The 25,477-nt window shown below is 51.6% G+C and overlaps 10 protein-coding genes across 10 annotated transcripts; 4 read left to right on the forward strand and 6 right to left on the reverse strand.

Annotated features, from left to right (window-relative positions):
• Nucleotides 1–12: 12 nt before the first annotated feature.
• On the reverse strand, nucleotides 13–5,426 carry HETIRDRAFT_458662 (uncharacterized protein; the record flags this gene model as incomplete). The annotated part of the gene is made up of 6 exons (XM_009547167.1): nucleotides 13–1,459; nucleotides 1,511–3,518; nucleotides 3,570–3,676; nucleotides 3,728–4,234; nucleotides 4,289–4,520; nucleotides 4,737–5,426. The coding sequence occupies 6 exons, from the start codon at nucleotides 5,424–5,426 to the stop codon at nucleotides 231–233; spliced, it is 4,773 nt and encodes a 1,590-aa protein (XP_009545462.1). The 3' UTR covers nucleotides 13–230.
• Nucleotides 5,427–5,688: 262 nt separating this feature from the next.
• On the reverse strand, nucleotides 5,689–6,949 carry HETIRDRAFT_383265 (uncharacterized protein). The gene is made up of 5 exons (XM_009547168.1): nucleotides 6,891–6,949; nucleotides 6,630–6,839; nucleotides 6,254–6,571; nucleotides 6,027–6,193; nucleotides 5,689–5,962 (listed from the first exon to the last, which is right to left on the reverse strand). The coding sequence occupies exons 1-5, from the start codon at nucleotides 6,936–6,938 to the stop codon at nucleotides 5,818–5,820; spliced, it is 888 nt and encodes a 295-aa protein (XP_009545463.1). The 5' UTR covers nucleotides 6,939–6,949; the 3' UTR covers nucleotides 5,689–5,817.
• Nucleotides 6,950–7,285: 336 nt separating this feature from the next.
• HETIRDRAFT_126462 (uncharacterized protein) lies at nucleotides 7,286–8,441 on the reverse strand (the record flags this gene model as incomplete). The annotated part of the gene is made up of 5 exons (XM_009547169.1): nucleotides 7,286–7,453; nucleotides 7,526–7,753; nucleotides 7,808–7,882; nucleotides 8,018–8,208; nucleotides 8,258–8,441. The coding sequence occupies 5 exons, from the start codon at nucleotides 8,439–8,441 to the stop codon at nucleotides 7,286–7,288; spliced, it is 846 nt and encodes a 281-aa protein (XP_009545464.1).
• Nucleotides 8,442–9,262: 821 nt separating this feature from the next.
• On the forward strand, nucleotides 9,263–12,021 carry HETIRDRAFT_383269 (uncharacterized protein). The gene is made up of 5 exons (XM_009547170.1): nucleotides 9,263–9,321; nucleotides 9,386–9,595; nucleotides 9,649–10,460; nucleotides 10,514–11,266; nucleotides 11,318–12,021. The coding sequence occupies exons 1-5, from the start codon at nucleotides 9,275–9,277 to the stop codon at nucleotides 11,962–11,964; spliced, it is 2,469 nt and encodes an 822-aa protein (XP_009545465.1). The 5' UTR covers nucleotides 9,263–9,274; the 3' UTR covers nucleotides 11,965–12,021.
• A 782-nt stretch (nucleotides 12,022–12,803) lies between these two features.
• On the forward strand, nucleotides 12,804–13,980 carry HETIRDRAFT_474343 (uncharacterized protein; the record flags this gene model as incomplete). Its single annotated transcript, XM_009547171.1, has 6 exons — nucleotides 12,804–13,052; nucleotides 13,108–13,184; nucleotides 13,284–13,345; nucleotides 13,409–13,617; nucleotides 13,689–13,792; nucleotides 13,859–13,980. The coding sequence occupies exons 1-6, from the start codon at nucleotides 12,910–12,912 to the stop codon at nucleotides 13,978–13,980; spliced, it is 717 nt and encodes a 238-aa protein (XP_009545466.1). The 5' UTR covers nucleotides 12,804–12,909.
• An 857-nt stretch (nucleotides 13,981–14,837) lies between these two features.
• Nucleotides 14,838–17,980, forward strand: HETIRDRAFT_107301 (glycoside hydrolase family 81 protein; the record flags this gene model as incomplete). Its single annotated transcript, XM_009547172.1, has 11 exons — nucleotides 14,838–15,055; nucleotides 15,118–15,295; nucleotides 15,362–15,536; nucleotides 15,589–15,919; nucleotides 15,977–16,246; nucleotides 16,313–16,391; nucleotides 16,451–16,614; nucleotides 16,673–16,806; nucleotides 16,860–17,020; nucleotides 17,074–17,195; nucleotides 17,263–17,980. The coding sequence occupies 11 exons, from the start codon at nucleotides 14,838–14,840 to the stop codon at nucleotides 17,978–17,980; spliced, it is 2,550 nt and encodes an 849-aa protein (XP_009545467.1).
• Nucleotides 17,981–18,323: 343 nt separating this feature from the next.
• HETIRDRAFT_157267 (uncharacterized protein) lies at nucleotides 18,324–19,502 on the reverse strand (the record flags this gene model as incomplete). Its single annotated transcript, XM_009547173.1, has 4 exons — nucleotides 19,478–19,502; nucleotides 19,262–19,417; nucleotides 18,922–19,203; nucleotides 18,324–18,860 (listed from the first exon to the last, which is right to left on the reverse strand). Exons 2-4 carry the CDS (start codon nucleotides 19,376–19,378, stop codon nucleotides 18,324–18,326), a joined length of 936 nt encoding a protein of 311 aa, XP_009545468.1. The 5' UTR covers nucleotides 19,379–19,417; nucleotides 19,478–19,502.
• A 274-nt stretch (nucleotides 19,503–19,776) lies between these two features.
• On the forward strand, nucleotides 19,777–22,020 carry HETIRDRAFT_458668 (uncharacterized protein). Its single transcript, XM_009547174.1, has 9 exons — nucleotides 19,777–19,962; nucleotides 20,016–20,077; nucleotides 20,127–20,258; nucleotides 20,318–20,421; nucleotides 20,479–21,228; nucleotides 21,293–21,392; nucleotides 21,452–21,516; nucleotides 21,578–21,733; nucleotides 21,798–22,020. The coding sequence occupies exons 1-9, from the start codon at nucleotides 19,866–19,868 to the stop codon at nucleotides 21,811–21,813; spliced, it is 1,482 nt and encodes a 493-aa protein (XP_009545469.1). The 5' UTR covers nucleotides 19,777–19,865; the 3' UTR covers nucleotides 21,814–22,020.
• Nucleotides 21,988–23,153, reverse strand: HETIRDRAFT_148604 (uncharacterized protein; the record flags this gene model as incomplete). The annotated part of the gene is made up of 2 exons (XM_009547175.1): nucleotides 21,988–22,170; nucleotides 22,235–23,153. Coding segments are annotated over 2 exons (940 nt in total), but the record flags the coding sequence as incomplete, so codon positions are not given.
• Nucleotides 23,154–23,474: 321 nt separating this feature from the next.
• Nucleotides 23,475–24,976, reverse strand: HETIRDRAFT_314894 (uncharacterized protein; the record flags this gene model as incomplete). Its single annotated transcript, XM_009547176.1, has 6 exons — nucleotides 23,475–23,894; nucleotides 23,970–24,040; nucleotides 24,105–24,198; nucleotides 24,262–24,357; nucleotides 24,412–24,540; nucleotides 24,647–24,976. 6 exons carry the CDS (start codon nucleotides 24,974–24,976, stop codon nucleotides 23,475–23,477), a joined length of 1,140 nt encoding a protein of 379 aa, XP_009545471.1.
• Between the last annotated feature and the right edge of the window lie 501 nt (nucleotides 24,977–25,477).

Raw genomic sequence — 25,477 nt, forward strand, 5'->3', positions numbered from 1 at the left:
GTTGTCACACGTAATCTCAAAAAGAAGCTTGGGCAGAAACTATTGTGTAACAAAGCGAAACACAGACTAGGAAGTGTAGACGGTTATTAAAAAAACTTGTGAGCCTTCATAGTTTCACCAAAAAAACAAAGGATGCGTAAACCCAAGAGCATGGAATGTGTGAGCAAGGAGAGAACGAGAATGTGCGGTATAATGCCGTGAGGATATCCAAATTTTATGTCTATGATCAATCACTGTGGTGGTCTGGGGCTAGCATTGTTCGAGTTTCTAGGCGCCTCCTCTCCCGAATCGAGAGGCCGAGGACCCCCAGGCGAATTTTGTCCGGAGCCGTTGCGCGGGGTGAATCGTCCTTGAGCGGCGAAGTCGTTCATGGGAAGTTGAGCACCTGGGTCGAATTGAGAGAAGCGTGGATCAAACATTGATCCACCTGTCATCTGCATACCCATGGGGCCCATCCCGGCGCTCATGCCCCCACCCATCCCAGGACTCAAGCCACCGCCCATCCCGGGATTCATGCCCCCACCCATACCCATCGGACTCATCATCGGCATACCCATCATCGAAAACCTGGGGTCGAACCCAGCCATGGTTCCGCCAGTCATCATAGGATTAAGCGCACCACCGCCTCCGCCAGCTTCCCCACCAGCTTGCGATCCAGCCTGCGAGAAGGACATCATCGCCTGCTGATACGCCTGGGCAGCCTGCTGAGCAGCAAACATGTGTTGAGGATTTCCGTAACCTCCCATCATCCCAGGATATCCCATACCGAAACCCGTCATCATGGGGTTCATGCCGGTCATCATAGGGTTCATCCCCATCATCATCGGGTTGTAGCCACCGAGCTGGGGAGTCCCATACACAGAGCCGCCCTGCTGCATCTGGTCCAATTGCTGTCGCTGGAGATCATCAAGCTTCCGCTGCCTGTCCTCTGCTAAGCGCTTCTCGCGCTCACGTTCAGTGAGAGTCGCGCCGACACCACCTTCGCGCTTGCGTTCGCGCTCGTGAGCAGTAATAGCACCTAAAAGACCAGTCTGAGGGGGTGGAGGCTTATATGGAACGTTGATAAGCGATGCGCCGGTCTCCCGAGCAAGCTCTTCCTGCTTTTTGGCAGACCGGTCCTCTTTGTCCTGAAGCCCAACAGAGAGAAGTCCATGAGGTGTAAATGCTTTCGTCATCGCTGCAGCTGGAGCTTCAATTTGGACGAATGTATCCCGACCATTCGATCCGTCGGGAACTACACCTGGCTGCCTGCCAGGGTCCAGAACCTGACTCCACATAGTCTGGCGTGAAGGCATTGGTGGTGGGGCCTGAAGTTGTGGAGGGTATTCGGATCCAGGTCTGGCAGCCGAAGGTGGTCGAGGCATGCCTTCGCCGTACGTGGTTCGTCTACCAGCCTCTGAGTACTGATCCGACACGAATCTTCGCGGTAATGGGGCATACGGTTCGTCACCTTCTGGAACTAATCATCGTTCGTCACCATCGTATGAGTTGGGAAAATCGAGGTCCTCACCTTGGGGCCTCGGGCCAGGAACTTGCGGCAAGTTACGCGGTAGGCGTAGTTGAGGGTGGTAGGACGAATCGGCCAACGGTCCTCCTGGTGACGGCCCTCGTGCTTGAGAATGAAGCGAGAGGTTGTCCACGGGTTGTCCGGAAGCAGAACGGTCATCCCTGCCTCGTGCCGATGCTGGTGTTCCTCCATCCGAATCGACGTCCTCGTCCTCGTCCTCGTCTTCGTCTTCCTCTTCCTCACTGCTATCGCCCCAAGCTCCTGTGTTTCCTGTCTTGGCCCTTAGCTTTCCATTCACGCGACCAGGGCGATGCGCAGCGGCTTCCTGCGCAGCCTGTTGGGCCTCCGTCTTCGCCTTGCGCTGCATGGCAGTCTTCGAGGGAGCGAACGAAGAGCGATACTGTGAGGCGGCGTCACTCCCTGGCGTCGATGATCGTCCCTGGTCTTCAGGCTCGACAATTGTGGGCGGTGCGGATCCATCGATTGGTGGAGGCGAGGCCGCCTGGGACGATGACGACTGAGAAGTCTGCTTGGCTGGCAAGCGCGAGGGTGCAGGCTTGTCTTCCTGCTCGAGAAAACTGAGTGCTGCGAGAGCATCGGCGTTGGGGTCGTCCATTTGTGAGTTCAAGGATGTTGCTCGATTGTAGGCAAGGTCGGACTCGTCCATGCTGGTACGCGGAGAGTCGCGACGTTCAGGGTTTTGGTCACTCACGACTCGGCGTCCGCTTGGCGGTGCACGTGCGCCGGACGGCCGCCTTCCTATAGGAGTAACCACTTTCAGGGGAGCGCCGGCATCTGCCGTGGGTAGCGTCGAGGTCCTCGCAAGGTTCCGTGAAGCAATGCCATGCCTCGCTGGGGAATTGGCACCCGTGCGCGGCGGGCTCACAGGGTTGCTCCCCGATGATAAAGGACTAGTCAGAGCGGGAGTAGGCCCATACTCTGAGGATGAATCTGCGTCTTCGTCTTCATCTTCATCCTCATCAATCGGTGGAACACGACGAAGTGGAGCTTGACTTGACGTCTCTTGATCGAATTGTTGCATGTAGTACAGAGCACCCGCTTCTTCGTACAGGTTGCTCGAAGAGTCTCCGGATGTGCTCGGATTCGGTACTGAGGCAGGAGGCTGTGACAGTTTCGATGGCGTGAGGGGAAGCGATGAACTGGCAGATTTTGGCGTTGACATGACCGAGACCTCAGGACGCGCGCCTCGCTCTGAGCCTTCATATAGCGCCATAAATGATCCGTGCCTCGGGGAGTCAATAGCAGAATGAGGCGAGGTCAGAATGGAGAACCCGGCCGGAGACGGCGTTCGAGGTGGGACGATTGCCATGCCTCCACTCCGAGAATGGGGCGACATGGGCGGAGGCGATGTCGTGAACGACCGACTACCAACGCTAGGCGATGTTGGCGCCGGCGACACTGGCAGTGCGATGTTCACGAGCTCCACATTATGGCCATGGCTATCGTCCGTTGGTGTCTTCGATTTCGGCCCACTGCCTACAAAAGAGTGACTGAGCTTCGAATCGGGCCTTGATGTATTGACATTCCGTGATGAAGCTTCACTGGAGCGTCGAACAGGCCCAAAAATCTCACTGGCAGACATCATGGTCGGGCTCCCATGCACTGCTTTATCCAGCATAACTTCATTGCTACCCGAGTCTTGCCTGCCCTGTTGCTGTGACGTCATAGGTCGACTATGGCCGTTCCCTTCGCTTTCGGATATTGGTGTAAGGATCCGTTTGCTATCTTGCGCTTGTGCGTCGAAGCTCAAAGCAGGCAGTTGGGGCATAGGAGCAAGTCGGGATCCACTCGCTTCGTCCTCGTGCTCCTCCTCGGAACGTGCTGATGGAATTGGAGGAAGGGTCGGAGGACTTGAACTGGCTCGAGGCGCATGAGATGGCTTTCCTTGCATACGATCCAAAAGCGTATTCAATAATCTCGAGCGAACGGCCGACGTGCGATCGTCCCGAGGGTCCATGGATTCCGCCATTTCACGATCCAAAAATAGCAACTATTGGGTGTACTCAACAGAGATGTTATGTGAAATATGTAGGGCACTCACGTCTCGATTTGGACCCACAGGATACGCGAACATTAGAGATGCCGGGTCACGAGGATCCCAAGAATATTGTTTGGGTCTGCCGTACAGCCGGAAAGCATCATGCACAGCTGACGAACGGAAATCAGCACAGATAGATCGACTGTCTACGAATAACTTACCCATGAGCCATCTCAGCATTTCTTTCGTCTGTGGGCTTCCGGGCTCAAATTCTGGCATGATCAGAACCCAACCCTCTCTACCTCTCATCCCACCGGCTACCTCTTCGTCCCCGATCAAACCCTCCACCTTTATCAAGGTGCTTCTGTTGATCAACTCTGGGCGTTCGGGGTAGACCGCAAAAGCCTGTGTCGTATTCTGGAGCGACAACATCGCCTTCTTCCTGTCCTTACCCTTTTGTGACTGATAGAAGGATATCACGGGACTCGCAGGCGAGGCGATGTCGAGGGACCCTTCATCGCGCGAGCCGAAGAGGGAAGAGATTCGCCTCTTGCGCGGAGCACTAGGGGAGTTAGGTCGATGCTCGGGCTGCGGTGGAGATCCTGGAGCCTCGGTCGAGCTGCTGGCGACCACCATCCATAGGCGTTTCCAGTCGGTCTGGCCGGCCACACGGAGGCGAACCCACCCTTCCATGCGCCCACGAATGAGAGGCGAGGGCTCATCGCGTCCTGGGTGTATCGAAATCGATGACATCGATTGTGCATCAGAAGATGTCAACTTACCATCGTTTAGGGTTATGCGGATCAGATGGGCTGTGTAAATTTCCTCCAGTCGTGACTTTTCCCATGCAGAAAGGCGAAGCGCAGCGGCCCACGAGATGAGTGCCGCCGTAGATGGACATGAGAACAGCAACAGATTTGATCCCGCACTATTGACGGTGACAACATTTGCGTATTTCTGGGCTGGAGAGGTTGGTGTCGCGGGTATTGTTACAGACCCAAGTACTTGTACAAACTGGTATATCATTCGTTAGACCAAGGATATTACATACCAAGAAGCCGTGAAGACGACAGGACTGGCTCTTCATCGCCAAGCCTGTCGTGCATTGCTCGTTGACCACATGAACAGCCGCAACGAGCAAGCAAATTCGTGCACGACAAGGTTGTATGGCGCATGCGGCTGCACCTACCATGTCCGGCGAGCACAATAAATACCAGGAAGAAGACTCACAGCGTCGGTGATATTGATATACGTAGGAGGGGCCTCTTTCCCCTGTTTATTTGCGTCCTCGATTTCCTTCATATCCCACACGCTCAGTGTTGTCCCACCCAGCTGCGCCCATACATCCCGCCAACCTTCCTCTTTCACCGGCCGATGGCCATCGGGCAGTCGTTCAATCCGGCGAACAAGCGGGCCAGAAAAGTACACCTTGTGTGCGTGCGCCATAGTAAGCTGCACGACAGAGCGAATTTCGGGATGGAGCTGCGGTGGTTGGGAAGGGCCTGCAATCATCGAGGAGCGGCGCCCCTGTGGAGGGCTCGAGAGGCTCTGCTGAGGAGGGAGCCGGGGAGGCTGTATCTCGCTAATAGATATATGTCCATGTTCGTCTGAAGGCTGAGTGCCCGTTTGTTGGGGCCCCATGGTCAAGGAATGTTGAGCCGGGTGATTCGAATGGTCGTTACTAGGCTTCAGGAAGCCAAAGAAGGACGAAGAGCGCGCGTGCCCGTGCATCGTGGGTTTGGCTGGCGGGGGTGGTGGCTGCTGAGCCATGCTTGGAGGGCGGTTTGGCTGAGGCTTGTCCTGAGAGTGAAAGTCGTGGTTGACCGGCGGCGGCACGGAAGAGCGTCGGAGCTGTTGCAGTTCGGAAGGAGGAATGAAGCCGCGGTTCCTGCTATCCCAAAGGGGGCTCGTTGAGGACATGATAGAATGATTGTCGATGCCGAAACAAGCGCAGTGGGACAGGGCAGGACTGAGGACGGAGGGGTGGTAGTGGAGGGTAGTGGTACAGGTTACAACATGCCTTATTCGATCAGCAGTGGCGCCGAGCCCGCGCCTATCCCCACAATAAACTGTGATAATCTCGCCAAATGTCTAGTGCCTGTCACCCCATCTACTAAATATTGATCCCATTTTCGTTGTCACAGTCTCCCTCCAGACTGCGAGTGCGCGCCAAATATTGCATCGGTGAACGAAAGATGCAGGTGCTATGAATTGCCAACAACTGACATCGTCCGTACATCTACGCCCATATGTCGCAAACCCAGTCCGGACTCGGCCCGCAGAGAATCTCAATAGTCGCACACGGATGATTTCAAGATGACGCTGATTTTCCGACTGCGATGGCATTTCGAACCTCGGTCTTTGGCGCATGTTCGTACTCGCCGAACCCCTGCGATGCCTGCACGACCTCTTCCGACGCGTCTGGCTCGAGATGTCCTTGGGCATTCCGACGCGCGCTAGGCGCGAGTGACCCCATAATCTCAGCAATTTGCGCATCAGACGACTAGGCCGATCTCTTACCGGAAGAACGTGTAGGACAGCACGATGTTGTCCAGGTCTCGGCACGCCGGATCCTCGAGCACGTCCTTGTCAATGAAAAAGAGGAGAGGCATATCTACCTCCTCCCCCGCAAGCAGTTTCTGCTCCTCAAAACAGAAGCACTCCACCTTCGCAAAATATGGAGCGATCTGACTTGCACTTCAGCAGACAGACCTTTCAATTTACAGGGTGGAGGGGAATAGGCTCACTCTGTCTGGTGTTACATTATACGTAGCAATCCCAATAATGTCCTCAGAGGACGTATTCTTCGCCTTATAGAAAGCCAGGCTTGTTTCACCCGGAAGCACAGTAACAAACTTCTGCTGAGGAGTGAACGTCCAGGGCAGCTGCTCTGATCTATCCGCGTTGAAAACTACTTTGATGCGCCTGGCACCCTCTATTGGTACTAGGCGTTCCGCTTCGAACTTTCCTGTACCGACCATAGGGGTACCCGCGAATCCAGTCGCGGCGCAGAACATGCGGTAAAGAGGAACAGCAGCGTAAGTCACACCAACCGCAAACACTATCTAGATTTCTGAGGTGTGAATGTCATTTGGTCCGAAGACGGAGTGGGCGAGCACATACCACGGCAGAGGTATACATAAGCAGGCTGCGATTTCTTTGCGCGTACATCTCTCGCGCCGAGACATATCTGGGACCCGGATGAGGAGCAGAAGATTGGGGGATTTGTGTAGACAATGGCCTCCGCGGAGCCTTATAACAGGGCAGGCGCGTAGTATTTTGCCATAGGATATCATGAAGCGTGAAGGCAGTCGGCGGTCCTTGCCTGAAAGCCTGATCAGCGTTTCAGTTGGTACAGGATGGGAACGTCAGATCTGCACGCACCCGAGCGACACTTGGCGTTCGATTAGCAGACAATCGCAAGGCATGCATTTTTGATTTCCTTTCACTGCAAGGCGAGGTTGATGAGAAACTGCCACTGCTGTCGCGCTGCAGCGCGATTCGGAGCGAGATGGGAAGTCACATGATAAACCAAGCGAATCCCCCCGAGCTTTGCCTGGGCCTGATCTCGACTCTAGTGGCCCATTCTCAAGTCTCGGGCTCCAATCAGCATTACATTCCCATATTGCTTTTTAGTTTTTCACCTCTGAAGATTGCAGACATTTTCTGACCGCACCATGTACAATCTCTCAAGTATATTACAATACAGCAAGGTGTGGCTTCATATATTTATGAAGACCACTATGACTGTCCTCAATGAGCTTCAGTACTCCTTGATCTCAAGAGCTGTCATACTTTGTTTCTCTCATCCATGTTTCCAATGTGTGTACATGTGGATGGACCGTCCTGATCCACTCCATGTCCCTCTTCGACACATCGTCATGAAACAAGGACCACCATCCAGAGAAATTCTGCTTCCATGTCATTGACCCATCACCAGCTTTCCGCTCCGTGGCAACCAGTAAATTTGCGCCAGAAATATGGTGAAACCATTCCTTGAGGCTGAGTCATTCAAACACGGCCTTCTTGCCAGTGACTTTGATAAAAGTCAAGACTAGATGGTACCAACCAACCATCTTGCTTGTGATCTTGAGGTCCTTGCCGGAGGTGAGGGCATGATTGTCAAATGTGTAACATGCAAAAAATCCTAGATCCGACATGCCGATCATGGGGACATAACCATCCCCAATTAGGGATGCAAAAACAAGTGTGCTATCGGTGTGCTCATACATGGGGCCAAACATATGCTAAAGAATTGACATCTAAATCAATGAACAGAGGGAGAATGTGAATGCACTTACCATTTTCAGCATCTCCATGTAAGGCCTGCTAGTCACGATGCTCCATGTCATATCTGCATCGTTCACGATAAATGGCTAGGCTTTCATCCAGTCAGCAACATGGCCCTTGCCATTGTAATGTTCACAGCAATAAATCAATTTGGATTATCCCTTCTGAAATGTTGAATTCTCTAGATAAGTCATTGCTATGATCAAGCAAAAGATAGATACAATCTTAAAACCATAGTCTAAGCTGCTCCAGACAAAATGTTTCACCATCTTCATAGCTTTAGCTAGCTCAAATATCCTCATGCCAGTGTAAAGTTCCTTCTGCTCACCAATAGTGAATCCATCAGTGTTAACCCATACGCTGTATGCACCTTTCAACACCCTTGTGACTGACGCAAGGTCGTTTGTGTCGCCTTTGAGGAATCAGAAACATTGACACCATGATTTACAAATGTTGCTCACCTTGAATGACCTCAGTGCCTTTGGCTTTCAGAGTCTTTGCACAGAGACTCTCGGGGTTCTGAGAAAGAGCTCTGACAGCGTATGGTGAGGGTAAACCATTATGAGTAGGTGCGAGAAGATTATTGACCACTGCGAGGCCTTGGGCACCAGTTGCACCAAGAACAAGAATTAGTTTCTGAGGCATTGTGACTTTGAATGTGAACACAATTGTGAACATTGATTTTTCACAAAAGGCAGATTTGATTCCGGAGGTATGCCCAATAGCAGGTGATTCAGTTCTGTAAGAACAGTCTCAAAGTTAATGTCATTTGACTTGGTGGACATGGCATGAGTGGGAGGAGTGGGTAATAGGATGTCCAGAACAGGAACCAATGCAGTCTAAGACTCTGCACTCCTAGACAAAATTATTATTTTACAGGGAAGACATAATTGTACAGCCACAACCTTCAATATTTCCACCTGGCCCTTGCCCAAATATGTACATTTCAATGTAAATTCAAATGCTGATCGTTATATACAATTTCAAACATTATTAACATTGTTAACATCAACATTGTGCCCCCCTGGAGGGGGCCTGATAATAACAGTGTTAATAACAGTGTGAATAACAATGTTAATAGCATAAGTTATTAACATGTTAGCAATTCAGGGATTACTCACGGAACCCTAGTACACGTACAGATGAGCACGATGAGAACACGACGTCTCGATTGCAGTCTTCTCTTTGCCATCGATCGATAGTAGACAGCGTGTGCCGGCTGCCAACGACCAGAGGTATAAAGACCCAGGGAGAACCTCCCTGCTCCTAGCTATCCACTCCCTACCATCTGCTCCTGACCGGCCTGACCCATCGACGTTCTCGGACCTCCGCTAGCACACAATATCATGTCTTCTCATTCTCGGCCGACAGCAGCACCGGCACATAACCCAAACAGGAAAGTCACGCCCCCTGACCAGATCGGCGGCTTGAACCCAGCGTTAGCTGCATTGAAACTCGACGCCACTCCCTCGAACAACATGGGATCGACATCGAACGCCGTCAGCGAAGGATATGAGGACTACATGTAGGTTATGCGACTGCGACGTCTCAGAGACTATTGTCTACTCGCTGATTGCTTGGTTCAACAGGGTGGACCACGTCAAAGAGTGGATTGCGAACGACCTCGAAAAACATGAGAAGTGCAGTGTCGATGACATGCTAGCGTATTTTCTCAGGCAATGTCTTCACGGCCAAACTCCCGCTTCGAAGGATACGAGCTCAACTTTCTTGCAACCATACCTCGAAGCGGTGCTTCCAATCTGCAACAATGACCAGATAATGAACCAGCTGACAGAATAGTGCGTCCTTCGTCCACACTAATTCAATCAAGGATTGAAAGACAATTACATAGCTGCAAAATTGGAGGCACCGAACAAGACAGATATCGACCTTTTGTCGAGCTTTTCAATTTAGCGCTCCAGAAACTACGCAGCGTCAAGGTGCCCAACGTTCGTTCCGCGAATGGCGATCTTGAGATACTCTTTCATAGAAACGATCCAAAAATGATACAGGGAGACCACAATGGTGATGTGTCTAAACGTAGCCCCGATGTGGTTCTGGTCTCCCTCGCTGCAGCTCAGGGCGCAAGTGACTCTATCGGCACGCAATGGTGGGATGCCACTGGGCTCGCTCTTGAACAGCCTTTCATCGCGTTCGATTGGCCGCAGATTCTCTGTGTTTTCGAGTTCAAGCGAGTTGCAAAGACGTTGACGCCGCCGCCGCCCAAACACTCCGGTTTTGGGGCCGTCCGTGAACCTCAGCAAAACGTATGGAACCTGTTCAATCCCGTTCCAGATCCTTCCGGAGCGACCAGTGCGGAAGCTAATCCAGATGGCGACGGATCTGAAGCGACGGGTGCGAATTCAGGTGGCGGTGGAAAGAGGCCTCGAGCGACAAGTGCGAGCTCGAGTGAACGCGCAAACAAGAAGCCTCGAGGAAGAAGTGCGAACTTGGTTCCACCGAAGATCCACAACACTCGTGGTAATAGTGCCTTAGCGAATCAACCTCCGAGCGCCTCATCGGCACGCATCGCGCAAGATGTCAAAGTCAAAAAGAAACCCGTGGAGCGTCCGAAACCGCCTATTGTCCAGTGCGGAATGTATGGCGCTGAGATGTTGTCACGGGGGCCATGCGTCAACCACGCCATCAATGTACTTATCATCGGTGAGACACGATGAATCTTGTTGTCGCGGGAGGTTTCTCATTTTTCGCCCCAGACGATGTTATGTGGATATGGTGGTACGACAGACAAGGCGCGATCCAGACTCAGGGAATCAACTTTGTTCAAGATCTTCCGCGCTTTCTGATTCTGCTCTTCGCGTTTCAGAGGTTCAAGCTCGAGGATTGGGGGTTCAACACCATCCTAGACCCCCAGTCCAAGATCGTCCATGATCTCAAGAAAGTTCATCAAACCAATCGTTCCCTTCCAAAATCGCATTTCGTGTTTCCGCCACCTGAACTGTCTGTCAGCGCACCGGTTGAGGCCACTATCGATCCCAATTCTCAAATTCACCACGTATATAGCCTGGTTGGACGAGGCACATCCGTTTTCAGCGGTACTGCGTGTACGAAGGCTCCTCCGACCAGAGACTCTCGCGTACCTCAAGGCTCTGGCAAGGGACCTGCGGCTGTCGATGATATATCATTTGCAACGCTTGACAAGGATGAGAAAGTGGTAGTCAAGATCTATTGGCCGGAAGAATCACGCTTGAGCGAAGGCCGCATTATCAGCGAGGCGTATAAACGAGGGGAGGGCAATCTAGATATCGTGGAACATCTTCCGAAGATGTACCTCGAGCACGACTTCCCCGAACATTCGACAAACCATATCAGGGACGCGCTTCGACTGACGCGGCCTGATGGACGGCGGGCTACTCGTATCCTTCGGCTTGCCGTCTTCCTCAAATTGGACCCTATCATCGCATTGTGCGGGGAGGAGTTCATGAAAGCATATCTGGATTGCGTCCGCTGTGCGTCAAGCTTTAGTCTCAGTGGCGACAAATACTGACCCAAAGGTGCAGGCCACTTTGCTCTTTGGACACTGGGTATTCAACATAGCGATCTCAGCCTGTCAAATGTGATGATCAATGACCAGAAACGTGGTATTCTGAACGACTGGGATCTCGCCACGATCGAGGGAATATCAAAGCACGACGGGTGCGATCGCACTGGGACAGTGCCCTTCATGGCTCTGGATTTGCTGAAGCCGTCCTATTGGGAGGGCAAGATCAAGCGCCAGTATCACCACGACCTCGAAGGCTTCCTGTGGATTTTGCCATATGTATGCTTGCAGTACAAGGACGGTAAGATGGTCACGAATCCGCTCAAGTCGTGGAACACGGGACATTACGCCATCTGCAGAGAGAAAAAGAGAGATTTCTTGGCGAATCTCCGCACAGACCCGACCGAAATACCCAAGGCGACCTCTTCGTATGAATGGGAATGGGTCGTATTTGATCAATTTGTACAGTGCATCGACAATAACTGGCAATCACCACTTACCGGCACCATAGCGGCAGCCACCAAGCAGAAAAAGGCGGATCTAGCAATGTCGGTACTTAACCCTGGCGATATTTATGCAGAATTTTGGGCTAGGATGAAGATGGCGGCAGAGGACGACAGCGGACACTTGTTGTATCTAAAGAAGTATGTGCCTGACGGCTTTTGAGCAGTATCCTTCTTACTGCCCTGGGCATGACGATTGAATTGTAGCTTGATGCTCTCCTCTGTTGACTTGAAAGTTTGAGCAAAGGCTTTGCAACCACCTGCGACAGATTTCAATTTGTGGCGGTATTCGAGAAAGTTTGGACCAATTCCTATTCTTCAGTGCAGGCTGTATGGCGTTGAAATATTGTCGCGAGGACTGTGCGTCAACAATGCAGTCAATCTATTCCTCATCGGTGAGAATTCTCTGGTCTGATTCTTCTTGCATGGTTCGTTCAAGTTGCCATGTCCTGGATCAGACAGATAAGTGTCGATGTCGAAACGCGTGTGCCGACGTGAATCGATATCGACCTGCACTTCTGTGGCCATCTGTGAATTCGATATATGTTCGATTTCGCCGCCTGTGAGCGGCGCTAGCCGGATGTCCTCAGACCACGACAATTAGTCTCCCGAAGGCAGGAACGTTGACGATTCTCCTTCAACCTCTGACGTGGTCCCTACATGTCAATCAATACGGTATGTTGCGGACCTGCAGTGCACCATGTAGTACACGTACAAGCGAGCACGACGAGAACTCGACGTCTCGATGCAGTCTTCTCTTTGCCATCGATCGATAGTAGACAGCGTGCGCCGGCTGCCAACGACCAGAGGTATAAAGGCCCGGGGAGAACCTCCCTGCTCGTAACTATCCGCCCCCCAACATCCGCTCCTGATCGGCCTGACCATCGACATTCTCGGACCTCCGCTAGCACACAATATCATGTCTTCCGCCGTGCACTGACTTAAAACGAAGGCAGGTGGGAGTCCACATAGGTGACAAGCGAGTGTGACAAAGTGACCACCACCGATCTGTCTCTCATCTCCCATAGCCTACTTCGCGCTTTTGTACTTTCTTTCAGCATCTGTACCGGTTGAGGATTCTCCAACAGCTCCCTAGAGCTTATTATCAATGGCATCGTCGTCTTCAAGCTCTAACAATGCCCCCCCAAGTATCATATCTGACGCTGAGCTAGAGAAACTGCTCAACCGCGAAGCCTCTGCCTTCCAGCGCGAGCTTGAGGTAGAGCGGATTCTCAAAGCTTTCAAACTCAAGTGCGTTCATCTCCATCCGGTCGAAATACAAGTTATCTCATCGAGTATCCACCAGTCCATACGATATCCTAGATCTAGACGAAACTGCCAAGCCTGAGGATGTGAAGAGGAAGTATCGACAGCTCTCGCTATGTGAGCATCCGGCGTCCCACCCCCTCGTCTTGCAATATACACTCTGGTGAATGCATGGCTAATGGATGGATTGTCATTCGTACGTTTTCTGGCTTACAGTCATCCATCCTGACAAGACCCCACATGCACGCGCTCCAGAGGCTTTTGACATATTGAAGAAGGTGTGCATATATCTGCTTTTGCATTGACATATTGACGCTTATCGGACTTCCTCTGTTTCTTAGGCTGAATCTGAACTCAGTGATACTGCGAAGCGAGAGGAGCTGGACGCCACCATCACACAAGCGCGTTCGGTTCTTCTGAAAGCCCTCTCTCTCCCTACCAATACTCCCGATGACCATCCCAAATTGAAGGGACTCGAACCCACATTCAAAGTGCAGCTCAGAATAAAGTCGAAGGAGCTCCTCATCGATGAGGAAGTAAGACGACGAAAGTACGCGCTTGAATCAGTCATCTTCAGCCTACACCCGTCAAATCTGACAATACGGGTTACTCGTTCTGTAGAGCGGTTAAGATGAATCTGGCCAATGAAGGGTTTGAAGCACGCAAAAAGGAAGAGGAAGTCACTGCAAAGAAACGCAAAGCGGAAGACGATGCAAAATGGGAAGGTGAGCACCTTGCATCTTCTCACTCCCCCCGAACCCTAAGTTCACCGCATCATACCATGAATTCAGAGACTAGGGAACAGCGTGTGGGAAGCTGGCGCAGTTTCACCAACAACTCGAAGAAGAAGAAGAAACAGAAGGTCAATATTCTGGGGCGATGTCCGCCCTGTCTACGCATTGATGTCCCTTGATGTCCCTATAAGTTGAAAGCTATTATTATTAGATGCCGCGGTGATGAACGGCTCGAGCAGGACGTTATGTTCACTCTTCACGAACCCTGCAACAACTCTCATTGCTTGTTTAGCACTTCCAAAGTGACCACAGCGGTGAGTCTCGAAAACGAAGAGGCGTCATACTAAGACTCGTACGATGCCCTTCCTTCTCAGGTGACACGTCCGAATGAAGTCTTCTGCAGATTGGACTCTTGACGTTGATCACTCGATGATCCAACTGACCATACGGTGACCACCGTCCAATCGATGCAGTAGATATTGTGGTCCCGCGGACATATTCGTACCTGAGACGTCAATAGATGTTCCCGAGTCGAAGCAGTTTTTGCATCCCCTTCCAGGACTGCAGAAGCTTTGCATGGTGTGTACAGAACATTCTATCTGAGACTAAACTTACACCCTCTTCTCTTTCGCCTTATATTCGGCAGGTACCTATCCCCCGACGGTGCTTTCATTTCTGGGGGGTCAAACAGCTCTTCATTGAGGATGATCAGCCGCGGGGATCTGAACTGGAAGGTTGCCAGTGGTCTTGAAATGATATCCTTGGCGAAACAGCCTATCGTAAGTACCTCGGATCGCGTTTGATTGTGTATTCTGGAAGCCTGTGGAAAGTTGACTTCAGGCACTTTTGCTCCCAGAACCTCCTCATCTAGGCAAACGTGATCGCGATCGCACTCTCAGTCTTGTGGAGATAGAGCTTCAAGCCCTATAGGGCGCCATTTATCTCGAATCGCGAATGAAAATATGGAAGTCGAGGTCTATAAAGAGCTCCAGCTTACCTTCATTATGTGGTGCACTGCTCGTGGATGGTTCGAGTCATGCGTTCTTCCAGGTTTCTCGCTTTTTCTTCTCTTGTCGCTGCCTTCGTCGGCGGTGTGGATGCGAACGTCTTCGGTCCCATCGCCATAGATGCCCCTGCCCCTGCAGGTGGATCAGTAACCAACGACCAACCTCCGACCTCTTTTTTCCAAGGGCATTCGCCACCCTTCCCTACTAACAGCTGGTGGGCCGGCTATGGCGCAGGCGCAGGCGATGCGTAGGTTTTAATGTGGCGAATTTGACTTCGTCTATTAACGTCCCTTTTATTCTGTCACGTAGCATGTGTGCAGGACCCTTTCCATTTGAATCCAGCCTTTCCGCCGATAGCATCCAGTTTGGAATTTCGACGGACCGACAATTTGATGGGACGTCGATCAAGCAGCCTACTCAGACAGATTGGTCTGTGGGCTTTGTCGAGCACTCGGGCAACATGCAAGACCACAAAGCATTGTCGTGGGTAAATCAGACCTTACTCCTTGACCTCTGCATGATCCTGTCCTGATGGCCTCTTGTTTGTTGATAGGATTCCCAATCGGTCACGCTGCAGTACTTCACAGGATCAAGCACATTGACAGCCTACATGGTCCCGGGCTCGCCATATTTGACATTCGTTTTCAATAGTGCGACTCCCCGCTTTCTCAGTGGGGCAGGGTTTGTCACATCTCTCGGTAACACGTCAGTTTCTAGTAATAGCCGTGGTACGTCGTCTGCGAGACCACGGCTGCACATGCCGACACTAACGTATCACAGCTATGGTCTCTGGAACAAAGTTTCTGGTGTCCAATAACATCGGGGCATATCTGATCTATTCGCTCTCTGGACCCATCACCTTCAACGCCACCAATTCCAATGGTGTAGGAACAATTGTGGCGTCTAGACCGTTCACAGGCGTTCTACGGGTGGCAAAGCTAGATCAAGCGTCGCACGAGGCATTGCTAGATCAATACGTTGCAAACTATGCGACAGCTGTTGAGACAGACTATTCGTTTTCTTCTAGCGACCCGACTGCTGTTCTGCGTTTCACCTGGACCGTAGTTGGGAACGCAGATGACCTTCTGATGCTCACCTGGCCTCATCATCGGTAAGTCTGTTCAGGGTCACGAATACGTCATTCTCGATGGATAAAGCATCTCCTCAGGATCACGATGCAGTCACCCAACTTCCCGTCGACGGACTCTCTGAATTACCTCACGACGAAAGGGTACATGTACCCTGCTCTCGGCAATATCTGGAATTTGGAATATGCCTTGCCGACCATGGATTTTGCTGCACCTAGAGCTCCGGATAGCTCTTGTACTGCGGCGATTATTCAAGGCTTGGAGTATGAAATAGCAAATCTAGGTGACGCCCCCGTGCCGGGAGACTTTTGTTACTGGGGTGGTTCTATTGCTGCAAAGGCTCGACTTGCGTAAGTGCATCCAAGACAATGTCGCTCTATCCGAAGATCGCTCACAATAAGCTTTGCCACGACAAGTTTGATCGCGGATGAGGTCGGTCGCAGTGACCTCATACCCACGGTCCTTGCTTACTTAGAAACCAGTTATGAATACTGGGTGAGTGCTGGGGCCTGAGACTGTCATATATTTTCGGTCCGGACTGATGTGATGACCAGTTTTTATCGTCTTCAACTACCTTACCCGCCTATGAAACTGGATGGGGTGGTATCATTGATGCTGCAGGTTATAACAACGTGAACGTTGATTTCGGCAACGGGTATTACAACGACCACCATTTCCATTATGGATATTTTCTGACAGGTGCTGCGGTGATTGCGAAGTATGCCCCTTTTTATTTCGCGGCTACGTCATACTGATGGCTAACGAAACCCATACAGATATGATAACAATTGGTTGAGCCAACATCAGACCTATGTCAATTGGTTCCTTCGAGATATTATCAATCCCACGAACGCCGATCCTTATTTCCCCGTCACTCGTCACCGAGATTGGTTCGCTGGCCACTCTTGGGGTAAGCTGCCAATGCATATGTATGTCATGGCTTCCATCTCATGGCGCTCACAGCGTCGGGCATCGCGAATGGTGCCGGATCGCGCGACCAGGAATCAGTGGGAGAAGCCGTTAATGCATACTATGGTGCAATGCTATGGGCTATTGTCATCGGGGATACCGATATCAAAAACTACGCTCGCTTGCTTCTCGCATCCGAGCAGCACGCAGCTCAAGTTAGTCTTCGTCGAATGTTCATGGTCAATCAACTGATCATAATGAACTTCAGACGTACTGGCACATGTACCCTGAGGCCAATTCTACAGGCCGCGATCAGCCTTACCCGGACCCGGATATTCGCAGTTTAGTGACCATTGGCAACGTCCAGGATTGGCAATCAGGTGCTTGGTTGTGAGTCGCGACTGTTTCCAGTCTATGTCCCCCGGCGATGAACTATGCCTGACGAGTTCTGCGCCAGGTTCTGGGGTTCTCAGAAGGTCGAGATTGCAGCCATCCAAATGCTCCCGGTTACTCCAGTCAACGAAAATATGTACGATGCGGCCTGGGTGGAGAACGTGTATCAGTACGCATCCGACGAAATCGCCGATCCGACGATCAGCGACGACTGGAAAAGCGTGATCTACCTCGCATACTCCCAGTATGACCTGAAGACCGCCGCCCAGTTATCTTCATCTCTCACAAGTTGGGGCACCGGCAACACGTTCACGAATCAGCTCTACTTCCTGTCGACCCGTCCAAACCCATCCGAGGGAGCGATCTGCTCCTCAGCCTACGCGAATCCGTTGGGCAATTTCACTATTCAAGCTGCCGCTTCCGGAAAATACGTCGTCTCTTCCGCGAGCAACACCAACCTCGTCGCATCCTCGACTTCCCGATCGTCTGCTGCGGTGTTCAACTCTGGCTTCGCGCCGAACGGAGGAACCTTGCAGTTGAAGTCGACGAGTCAGTTTGTGACCGCGGACCAGTCAGGGAATTACACGCTGGCGTCCATTCGCGGAACGGCCTCCAGCTGGGAGGTCTTTATCATCCGCCCAAAAATTGGGACGGCCACCAACGTGTATTCGATTCGTGCTGCTTCTAATCGGCTGTACGTGACAGTGGGGTCGGATGGTGGTTTGATTAATAACGCAGTCACGGAGGCCGCGAGTGCTGGGTTTATCCTGACTGCTGCATGATATGCGCACTAGGTATCGCTGCCTTATCAGGAGCCATTCAATACACGTTATGGTTCCCGGTAGCCTTTGTCTTGTAAGATGCAGTATGAAGCTTGCTGTTTCTTCACCTCAAATGAGCTGTCTCAACGATGAATATAACCACATGATAAGATTAAGAATGGCGCTATAGTGTAGTGGTTATCACTCAGGATTCTGATATCCAAAATTCCTGGAACCCAGGTTCGAGCCCTGGTAGCGCCTTGCCAGGAGTAGACCATTTTTGCTCAAAATGAGGATTACTCTGAACGTTGCCACGTATTCTGGATTGAACTTGTGTATGACAGCAGCCGTGATGTGATATATTTTACAGGCCCTTTTCCAACTGTATCAACTCCTCCATATAATCACCATCGCGTCCCGTCAGTCTATCCACCGAGGATGCTGCCAATGGCCCCCTCACTGTTGACCCTCCATATCCAAAGTGGTGAGATATGAAGGCCTTGAGGAATCCTATACCTCCAAGCCTGCTCACAATGCCGTCGCAGTGGCTCAGCACGCGTTGGATGTTGCGAGCTTCATCCACCTTGCCGGCGTCCCACAAGTCCCACAAGTGACGGTGAGCCTTGGGTGCGATATTCACGAGGGCCATGATGCCGCCTGCGGATTTCATGGCGATCGATGGGAGGAAAGAGTCAGAGCGGCCGATGAAGGTCGCAAACTCGCTCGTGGGATATGTTGTGACGAGGCGCGTGAGCTTGCCGAGGTGGCCGCAGGAGAGCTTCGTCCCGACGATGTTGGGGTGCTCGCCTAGAGTGGCGATGGTGTTCGAGTCGAGGTCGATTCCAGCAGTGACGACGGAGAAGTTGTAGATCATCGTTGGGATTGGGGAAGCATCTGCGACCTAATATACAGCGTAGCCATATTTGAGTAAATTGGAGTACATTATAATATGCCCAACGCACCTCACGGTGGAAGCGAAGGATAAGGTCCTTCGTCATCGCCGGCCTCCAGGTGGAGGGCGTCAATATGAGTGCGTGGCTAGCACCTGCTTCCTTAGCATCGACGTTGAGTTTCTTAGTCTCTCTCGTCGACTGCGTGCCCGTGCCGGCAATGACCAAGGTATTTTGGAAGCCGTTCTCGTCAAGGGTCTGGCGGGTGAGGCTGATGGCTTGCTTTCGCTCATCATGCGAGAGGTGTTGGGCCTCGCCGTTGGAACCCTGGACGAGGATCCCGGTGATTCCTCCCTGAGATCAGATGAGATCTAGGTGACAATCATCGCACACGCAAGAGAAGGGGACAGACCTGGGCTAGGCGAAGGACATGCGCTTTGATCGCGGGTATGTCGAGCTCTTCGTCCTCTTTGAAAAATAGAACAGCGGGGACGTATATCCCTGGAGGAGGAGGAAGAGATCGGGACATGGTTGCAGCAGATGAAGCAATATTCTTGTATCGAGTTGGCTGCGGGCTCACTAGCGCTCACTGCCAGCTCAGGCAGGAGTATAATTGGAGTTTACATACCTGGATAGCAGTTAATTTGAACGATATCGGTGGGAACTAAGCACTCGAGATGGCGAGGATTCACTCAGACCTGTCCCTCGGACCGTCGGCCGATCGCCCATCGCATCCCGTAGGTGATCATGACGAGCAGACAGCTGTATATAATTCGACATGTTTCTATGTTTTGTGGGACAACAAGACCAATGGAAAAGATAGATATAATAGCTCTGATTGACTGCAAAGTGTGGGTGCAGCTGCGGAAGGTGTCATGACGCGGGTCCAACCCAGTTCATCTCTTACCACTACCACCACCCTTCTTAGGCACCCTCGCTCGCCGACCTCCACCACATCGAACGCGTTGCACGCCATCGACCAGGAACCCAGGCATCTGGAGTCTTACTAGCCCATCATGGGCCTCCTACTTTCGATTCCTTTGGCCGGTCCCTTAGGAGCCATAGCTTCATCATGTCTTGCTGGGTTCGCGTTCTGCTTCACTTCGACTGCAGGTGAGTATACGTGGTTATCAAACGCTACTCAGACCATTCATAATCATTGCCAGCGTCGATGTTCTTCAAGTCGTGCAACTGCAATTCCTCTATTGCAACCCGTGTGGGGTTTGCAGTGAGCATGGCCCTCACTCCTCTTTCTATCCGAGTTGATGGTCACATAGATGATATTTGCGCTGAATTCCATGCTTGCATGGACGATGAGGACGTCGTTCATGATACATCAGATCGAGAAATGGAGTTACGACTACATCAAGATGGACTGTGAAGGCGATAAATGTTATGGTGTTCTCGCTGTCCGTCCTACAATCTTTGTGTGCAGCCCTGCTGTCTGACTGGCTCGTTGACTATGAAGGTTCATCGTATATGCTTTGCACTTTCCTTGTTTCACGCAATTTTGAGTGTTGGATTAATCGGAGTGAAGGACACAAGAGACACGCGGGCGGCAATTCAGAACGGGTGAGCAGCGATTCCTGATCCCTTTCATCCGATCACGCTCATACTGAATATCTTCAGGTGGTGGGGACCGAAAGTCCTCCTTTGGTTTGTCCTCGTAGCCATATCATTCCTCATCCCGAACGACTTCTTCATCTTCTGGGGCAACTACGTCTCCCTCATCGGTGCCACTATCTTCCTCCTCCTCGGCCTTGTCCTCCTTGTTGATTTTGCTCATTCATGGTCCGAGACCTGCCTCGAGAACTGGGAAGCGTCTCCGTCTTCAAATCTCTGGCAATGGATCCTCATTGGGTCCACCGGCGGGATGTATCTCGCGACGATCGCGCTCACCGGCGTGCTCTACGCGTTTTTTACAGCGTCGGGGTGCACCCTCAACAAATTCTTTATCTCTTTCAACCTTGCGCTGTGTGTTCTCATCACGATTCTCTGTATACACCCGATGGTGCAGGAGTATAACCCCCGCTCGGGCCTTGCACAGAGCAGCATGGTAGCCGCGTACTGCACGTATCTCGTCATGTCCGCCGTGGGCAACCACGCACACGAAACCTGCAATCCCCTTCGGTCTGGCGCGGCCACTGGCACACGCACCACTACTGTCGTTGTGGGCGCCGCGTTCACCTTTTTGGCCATCGCGTACTCGACGACTCGTGCAGCCACGCAGAGCAGAGCGTTGGTCGGTAAGAAGAAGTACGGATCTGTGCAGCTGCCTATCGACCCAGAAGAGGGACACGAGGTCAGTGTGGTCAGCACGCAGCCGGGCAGGACGGAATCTCCAAGGTATCAGGCGTTGCTTGCAGCTGTTGAAGCCGGGTATGAATTCGCCTTTAAAACCTCCGTCATGTTTTTGCTAAGGTTTTTTTATGTGGACGAACAGCGCGATCCCAGCATCTGCCTTGCAAGAAGAGGAGGGCGAAGAGGAAGAGGTTGAGTTGGGCGAGATGAGAGACGATGAACGGTCTGGTACCCGCTATAATGTGCGTTGTGTATGTCCAGTTTATATGTTGGCCATTTCTTACTATTCCATTGCGCCCAGTACACCTGGTTCCACATCATCTTCGCCATTGGAGCGATGTACGTCGCCATGCTGCTCACAGACTGGTATGTTTCTTGTTTCCCCATATATATCTTCAATTCTCAAATTGGATAAACGGCGCTTCAGGAACGTGATGAAAGCGAGCTCGTCACCGGACTCGGATACGGAAGACGTCTCCATCGGCCGCTCAGAGACTGCGATGTGGATGCGCATCGTTAGCTCGTGGGTATGCATGCTCTTGTATATTTGGAGTCTGCTCGCGCCTGTGATTATGCCCGATCGGTGCGTCCGATCTGTGTCTGCCCGATGGCGCTTTTTGTTCTGGCTGACCTTCGACGGTCCCCAGGTTCTCTGATATCTAGGCACCTGTGCGTCTAGTTGGCGTAGATGGTTGGCCGACCCATTCACTTTTCTTGAGGTAGTTAGTTTTGTAAAATGTATTTGTGGTGCGGTCTGCGGGACTATATCTCGGTAATCACTCTTTATGCACTTGCGTTGATAAACAGTACAGATGATCGATGTCCCGAAGGGTTCGTCGATGCCAAGAATACAGAAACGTATGACCATTGAATCGTTGGCACACAGCTTTACCATACAGAGCCTGAGGAACAGTAACGGCACATAACAGATGCAAAAATACAGGGCAGAAATACAGACGTGCTCTGAAAAGCATTGACGAGCAGTTCGAGCATAACGAGTCAGATCTTTGGAGGAGGAACCTGCCCAACAGCCGTAGTGCGTTGAGGATGCATGCATGCGTCACGCAGAAACTTTGGGACGAACCTCAGATACCGCCCTATCTACTTCAGCAGCAAACATTTGCCACAGCTGAACCAGGCCATCTAGCCTATCCATGCCCTTGCCGCACCTGCAAGATGTGATGGAGGGCTGCATGATGCCCTCGCGATAGATCGCTTGTCCGTAGGGGTGTCCTTTCAACACCTTACCCGCTTTGACCAAATGGTCCCATATACCGTTCGGTGCCCACCACTGAGAACCCGCCCTTTTGGTGTAACACGTCGTGCAGAGCTGTGTCTTGGTTATCGTGTTGGAACATGCACACAGCCATTGTGCGGACGATGCGACTGCACTGGCAACCTCGCCGCATGTGCGGTGGTACTGCAGGAGGTCGTACATCTGGGTGCCCGATATATTGTCTAGCTCTTGAGGGCGGGAGGACATGAAGGGTTGCTTCAGGGAGCACAGGGCAGCCTTAGCCGCGACATCCTTCAGGCCGTGGCAGCATGCGATCGCGTACACCGTGACCGGCTCTTCGTCGACGAAGTTCATCAAAAGCGATCCTGCGACGTCGTCGAATGCGTTCATGTGGTACTTCTGGGCGGCGTCGAGAACGAGCCCGATGTCGATGAGCGGTATCGTTTTCGATAACGGTAAGCGCCGGGGATAACATGAGCGGAGGAGTATGTCGAGGATGTGAGAAGGCTCTGGGATAGACACGATGGGAAGGCCGTCTGTACCAGTGGTTCGCTGCGACAGAGAAGAGGCATGTAGTGTAACCTTGAAGAAATCGGAGGCCATGGAGAGGATGAGGGTGTGGACGCGGAAGTCGACGTTATCGGACGAGCGTAAGATGATGTCTGCTCCTGGATCGTCGAAGGGCGCCCTCGTGTCTGCTGCTTTCTGTGGTTTGACCGGCTCAAAAGAACTAAAGTCGATCTTTTCTCTCATCATGGAGGTCATGAAGTATGCGGGGAGTCGATTGGCAAGGTCAGTAGCTATCAATCTATGTATCATCAGTCAGACGCCGGAGAAGATGGCGTAATATTCGTATGCGCGCCGCATTAAAACCCTGTGACATGGAAGAAGAGCTGACCATGGCATTCGTATGTACATACTGTATCGCATTCGACCGCAGCAAGAAGCACAACAGCCGAGCACAAGGCACTCGTCATGCACCGATTCGATTTTGGACAGTTTTTTTCTGTGTTGCTGGCTTAGTTGAAGAGATTGAGGTGAAGAAGACGTCTGTGGTACGCTGCTTGTGTAGAGGTGGCTCGACCCCTCATACACCGAAAAGCACATGGCCGTGACTGTGATCGTCAAATCTAGATATGATCAGGCAGGTCCGATGATTCCGTCGTGAATTCGGAATGCACACGACGTTCTCGATAGCTGCACGAATGGGATGCATGAGAATACTTGTCCCAGAGCAAGATACGAACAAGGGGAATTCTATACGCACTGAAATCCGTGAACGCAACACCTCTGCGACGCGCAAATCACTAGCTGACTTTTCATCTATCTCACCCTGATTCGCAGCATCGTGCGAGGTATCCCCGAGTTCGGATGCAGGTGGACGTGCAAGCCAAAGAGTTGCGTCCGTGAGGAACGTGAATGAGGGCCCGAGGGCTGGTTTTCTGGTTGCTGTGGTCAATATAGAAGCTAGATTCGAAGACTTCACGATAGTGCTAGAGTTGATGACCTGGGGGCGAATGAGCGAATAGCGCATGAGCGACATGATCACGTTGTTCAAGCATAGAGTCCAAACATGACGCACGAGGATACACAGGAGATGAGTTTGAGCAAGTATGCGGAGAGTTCGCATGAATGTAACCATGGCTGCATGACCTTTAGGAGAGTAAGACCGACTATAGGCCTGCAATTTTTTTCCCTCCCCAGAGAAAGAGTATACCTTGCGATGATACCGCACTCAGATGTGGCCCAAGTAGTGGTGTGATCGTATCAATGACCAAGATACGAGGCGTGGTGTCAGATGGGGCGGGGGACTATCGGAAATGTTGAATACTCGTTGAATACGGGTTCGGGAAAACGAGTGAGTGTAAGCTTACCATGAACACAGAGCGTATGCTCTCCAATACATCGTAAGCGCTCGGGAGGTCGAAAGCGAGTGATATGTGTAGACGTTCAAGGACCGTGCTCGTTGCCTTTGGAATTAGTGTTAAGGTAATCGACGCAATGAGTTGCATCAGTGAACTTACTGGCCCCGCATATGCAAGGAGAGTGTGTTTTATACGGTCCGCAGATAAGTCACCAGTTGTGTCCATCCAAACGGCGACAGCCCGCGCATGATCACACAAATGACGAAAAATCAAGTGTAGCGCAAGGGCCTATCCACACACAAAGAAAACCTTGTCATGGGTGAGCTCGTGTACAAGAGAAGATATCTGAGCTTACAGTTTTCCCTCCTCCATTGTCCCCTGAGATTTCGATGACTCTTCCACCACTCGTGCCTCCGAAACTTCCGCCAAGCAAAGCATCCAAGCCATCCACCCCGCTCTTTACATCTTCGCCCTCAGCCTCGTGAGATAGAGCAGCCTCGTAAAGCGCATCCCCTAATACTGCCTCCCCTGTAACCTGGTGCGTCACGCTTTCGACGCAGTCTAGGACTTCGCCAAGTGTCATGCTACCATGCGGGAGGAGACGCAAGAGTGCCTCCGGCGGCGTAAGAATCAAATCAGCTGCTGTTCTCACATTGATATCGCGCAGATGTTGGAGGAGTGTAGGTGGGAGAGGCGACGATAGTGACGAGAGACGAACCGACATCAGTGGGGGAAGGAAGCGGCTTCATGCGGCGCGCATTCATTTACAGTACCTGCAGCGAGGCGAACTCTAAGTATCACCTCGTAGATAGGCGATGACTCGACAACGTGGGTCTCCTCTGTTCACACATTCGAGTATCGTGCTGGACTTCGGTAACATAGAAATATTGTGATTGAATATAGGTGCGTGGTAAACTTCATGAACGAACTATCATTCTTCTCAAGCAGAAGTTTAGCTACCAAGCAGCACGTCTTCTACATAGAACTTGAACAACAAGTCTTCTACTAACCTCTCATGGTTCAATGTTGCATGACTGGGGTTGCATCCGGAGAGACACAGGGCATCCTGAATGTTGGTCCTATTCTCCGCCAGGAGTTCATTTTGAGTCCCACCTCTTTGTAGGGCCAATAAATGATCTAATGCCGAACGTCGACGTAAGGTGCATGATAAGACCTTGTAACAAAAACAAAAAAATTCCGGCATGTACTTACAACTACCCGCTTT

The sequence above is a fragment of the Heterobasidion irregulare genome (assembly GCF_000320585.1).
Source record: "Heterobasidion irregulare TC 32-1 unplaced genomic scaffold scaffold_04, whole genome shotgun sequence".
Lineage (NCBI taxonomy): Eukaryota > Fungi > Basidiomycota > Agaricomycetes > Russulales > Bondarzewiaceae > Heterobasidion > Heterobasidion irregulare.

Bases quoted from the DNA above. Each gene is read 5' to 3' on its own strand.
- HETIRDRAFT_383265 (XM_009547168.1), bottom strand. From the start codon at position 6,938: ATGCATGCCTTGCGATTGTCTGCTAATCGAACGCCAAGTGTCGCTCGG. The intron at 6,572-6,629 runs GTATGTGCTCGC...TCAGAAATCTAG, and splicing joins TTATGTATACCTCTGCCGTG to ATAGTGTTTGCGGTTGGTGT. The intron at 5,963-6,026 runs GTAAGAGATCGG...ACTCGCGCCTAG, and splicing joins CTGTCCTACACGTTCTTCCG to CGCGCGTCGGAATGCCCAAG.
- HETIRDRAFT_383269 (XM_009547170.1), top strand. From the start codon at position 9,275: ATGGGATCGACATCGAACGCCGTCAGCGAAGGATATGAGGACTACAT. The intron at 9,322-9,385 runs GTAGGTTATGCG...TTGGTTCAACAG, and splicing joins GAAGGATATGAGGACTACAT to GGTGGACCACGTCAAAGAGT. The intron at 10,461-10,513 runs GTGAGACACGAT...TTTTCGCCCCAG, and splicing joins CATCAATGTACTTATCATCG to ACGATGTTATGTGGATATGG.
- HETIRDRAFT_458668 (XM_009547174.1), top strand. From the start codon at position 19,866: ATGGGCCTCCTACTTTCGATTCCTTTGGCCGGTCCCTTAGGAGCCATA. The intron at 20,078-20,126 runs GTGAGCATGGCC...ATGGTCACATAG, and splicing joins CAACCCGTGTGGGGTTTGCA to ATGATATTTGCGCTGAATTC. The intron at 21,517-21,577 runs GTATGTTTCTTG...ACGGCGCTTCAG, and splicing joins GCCATGCTGCTCACAGACTG to GAACGTGATGAAAGCGAGCT.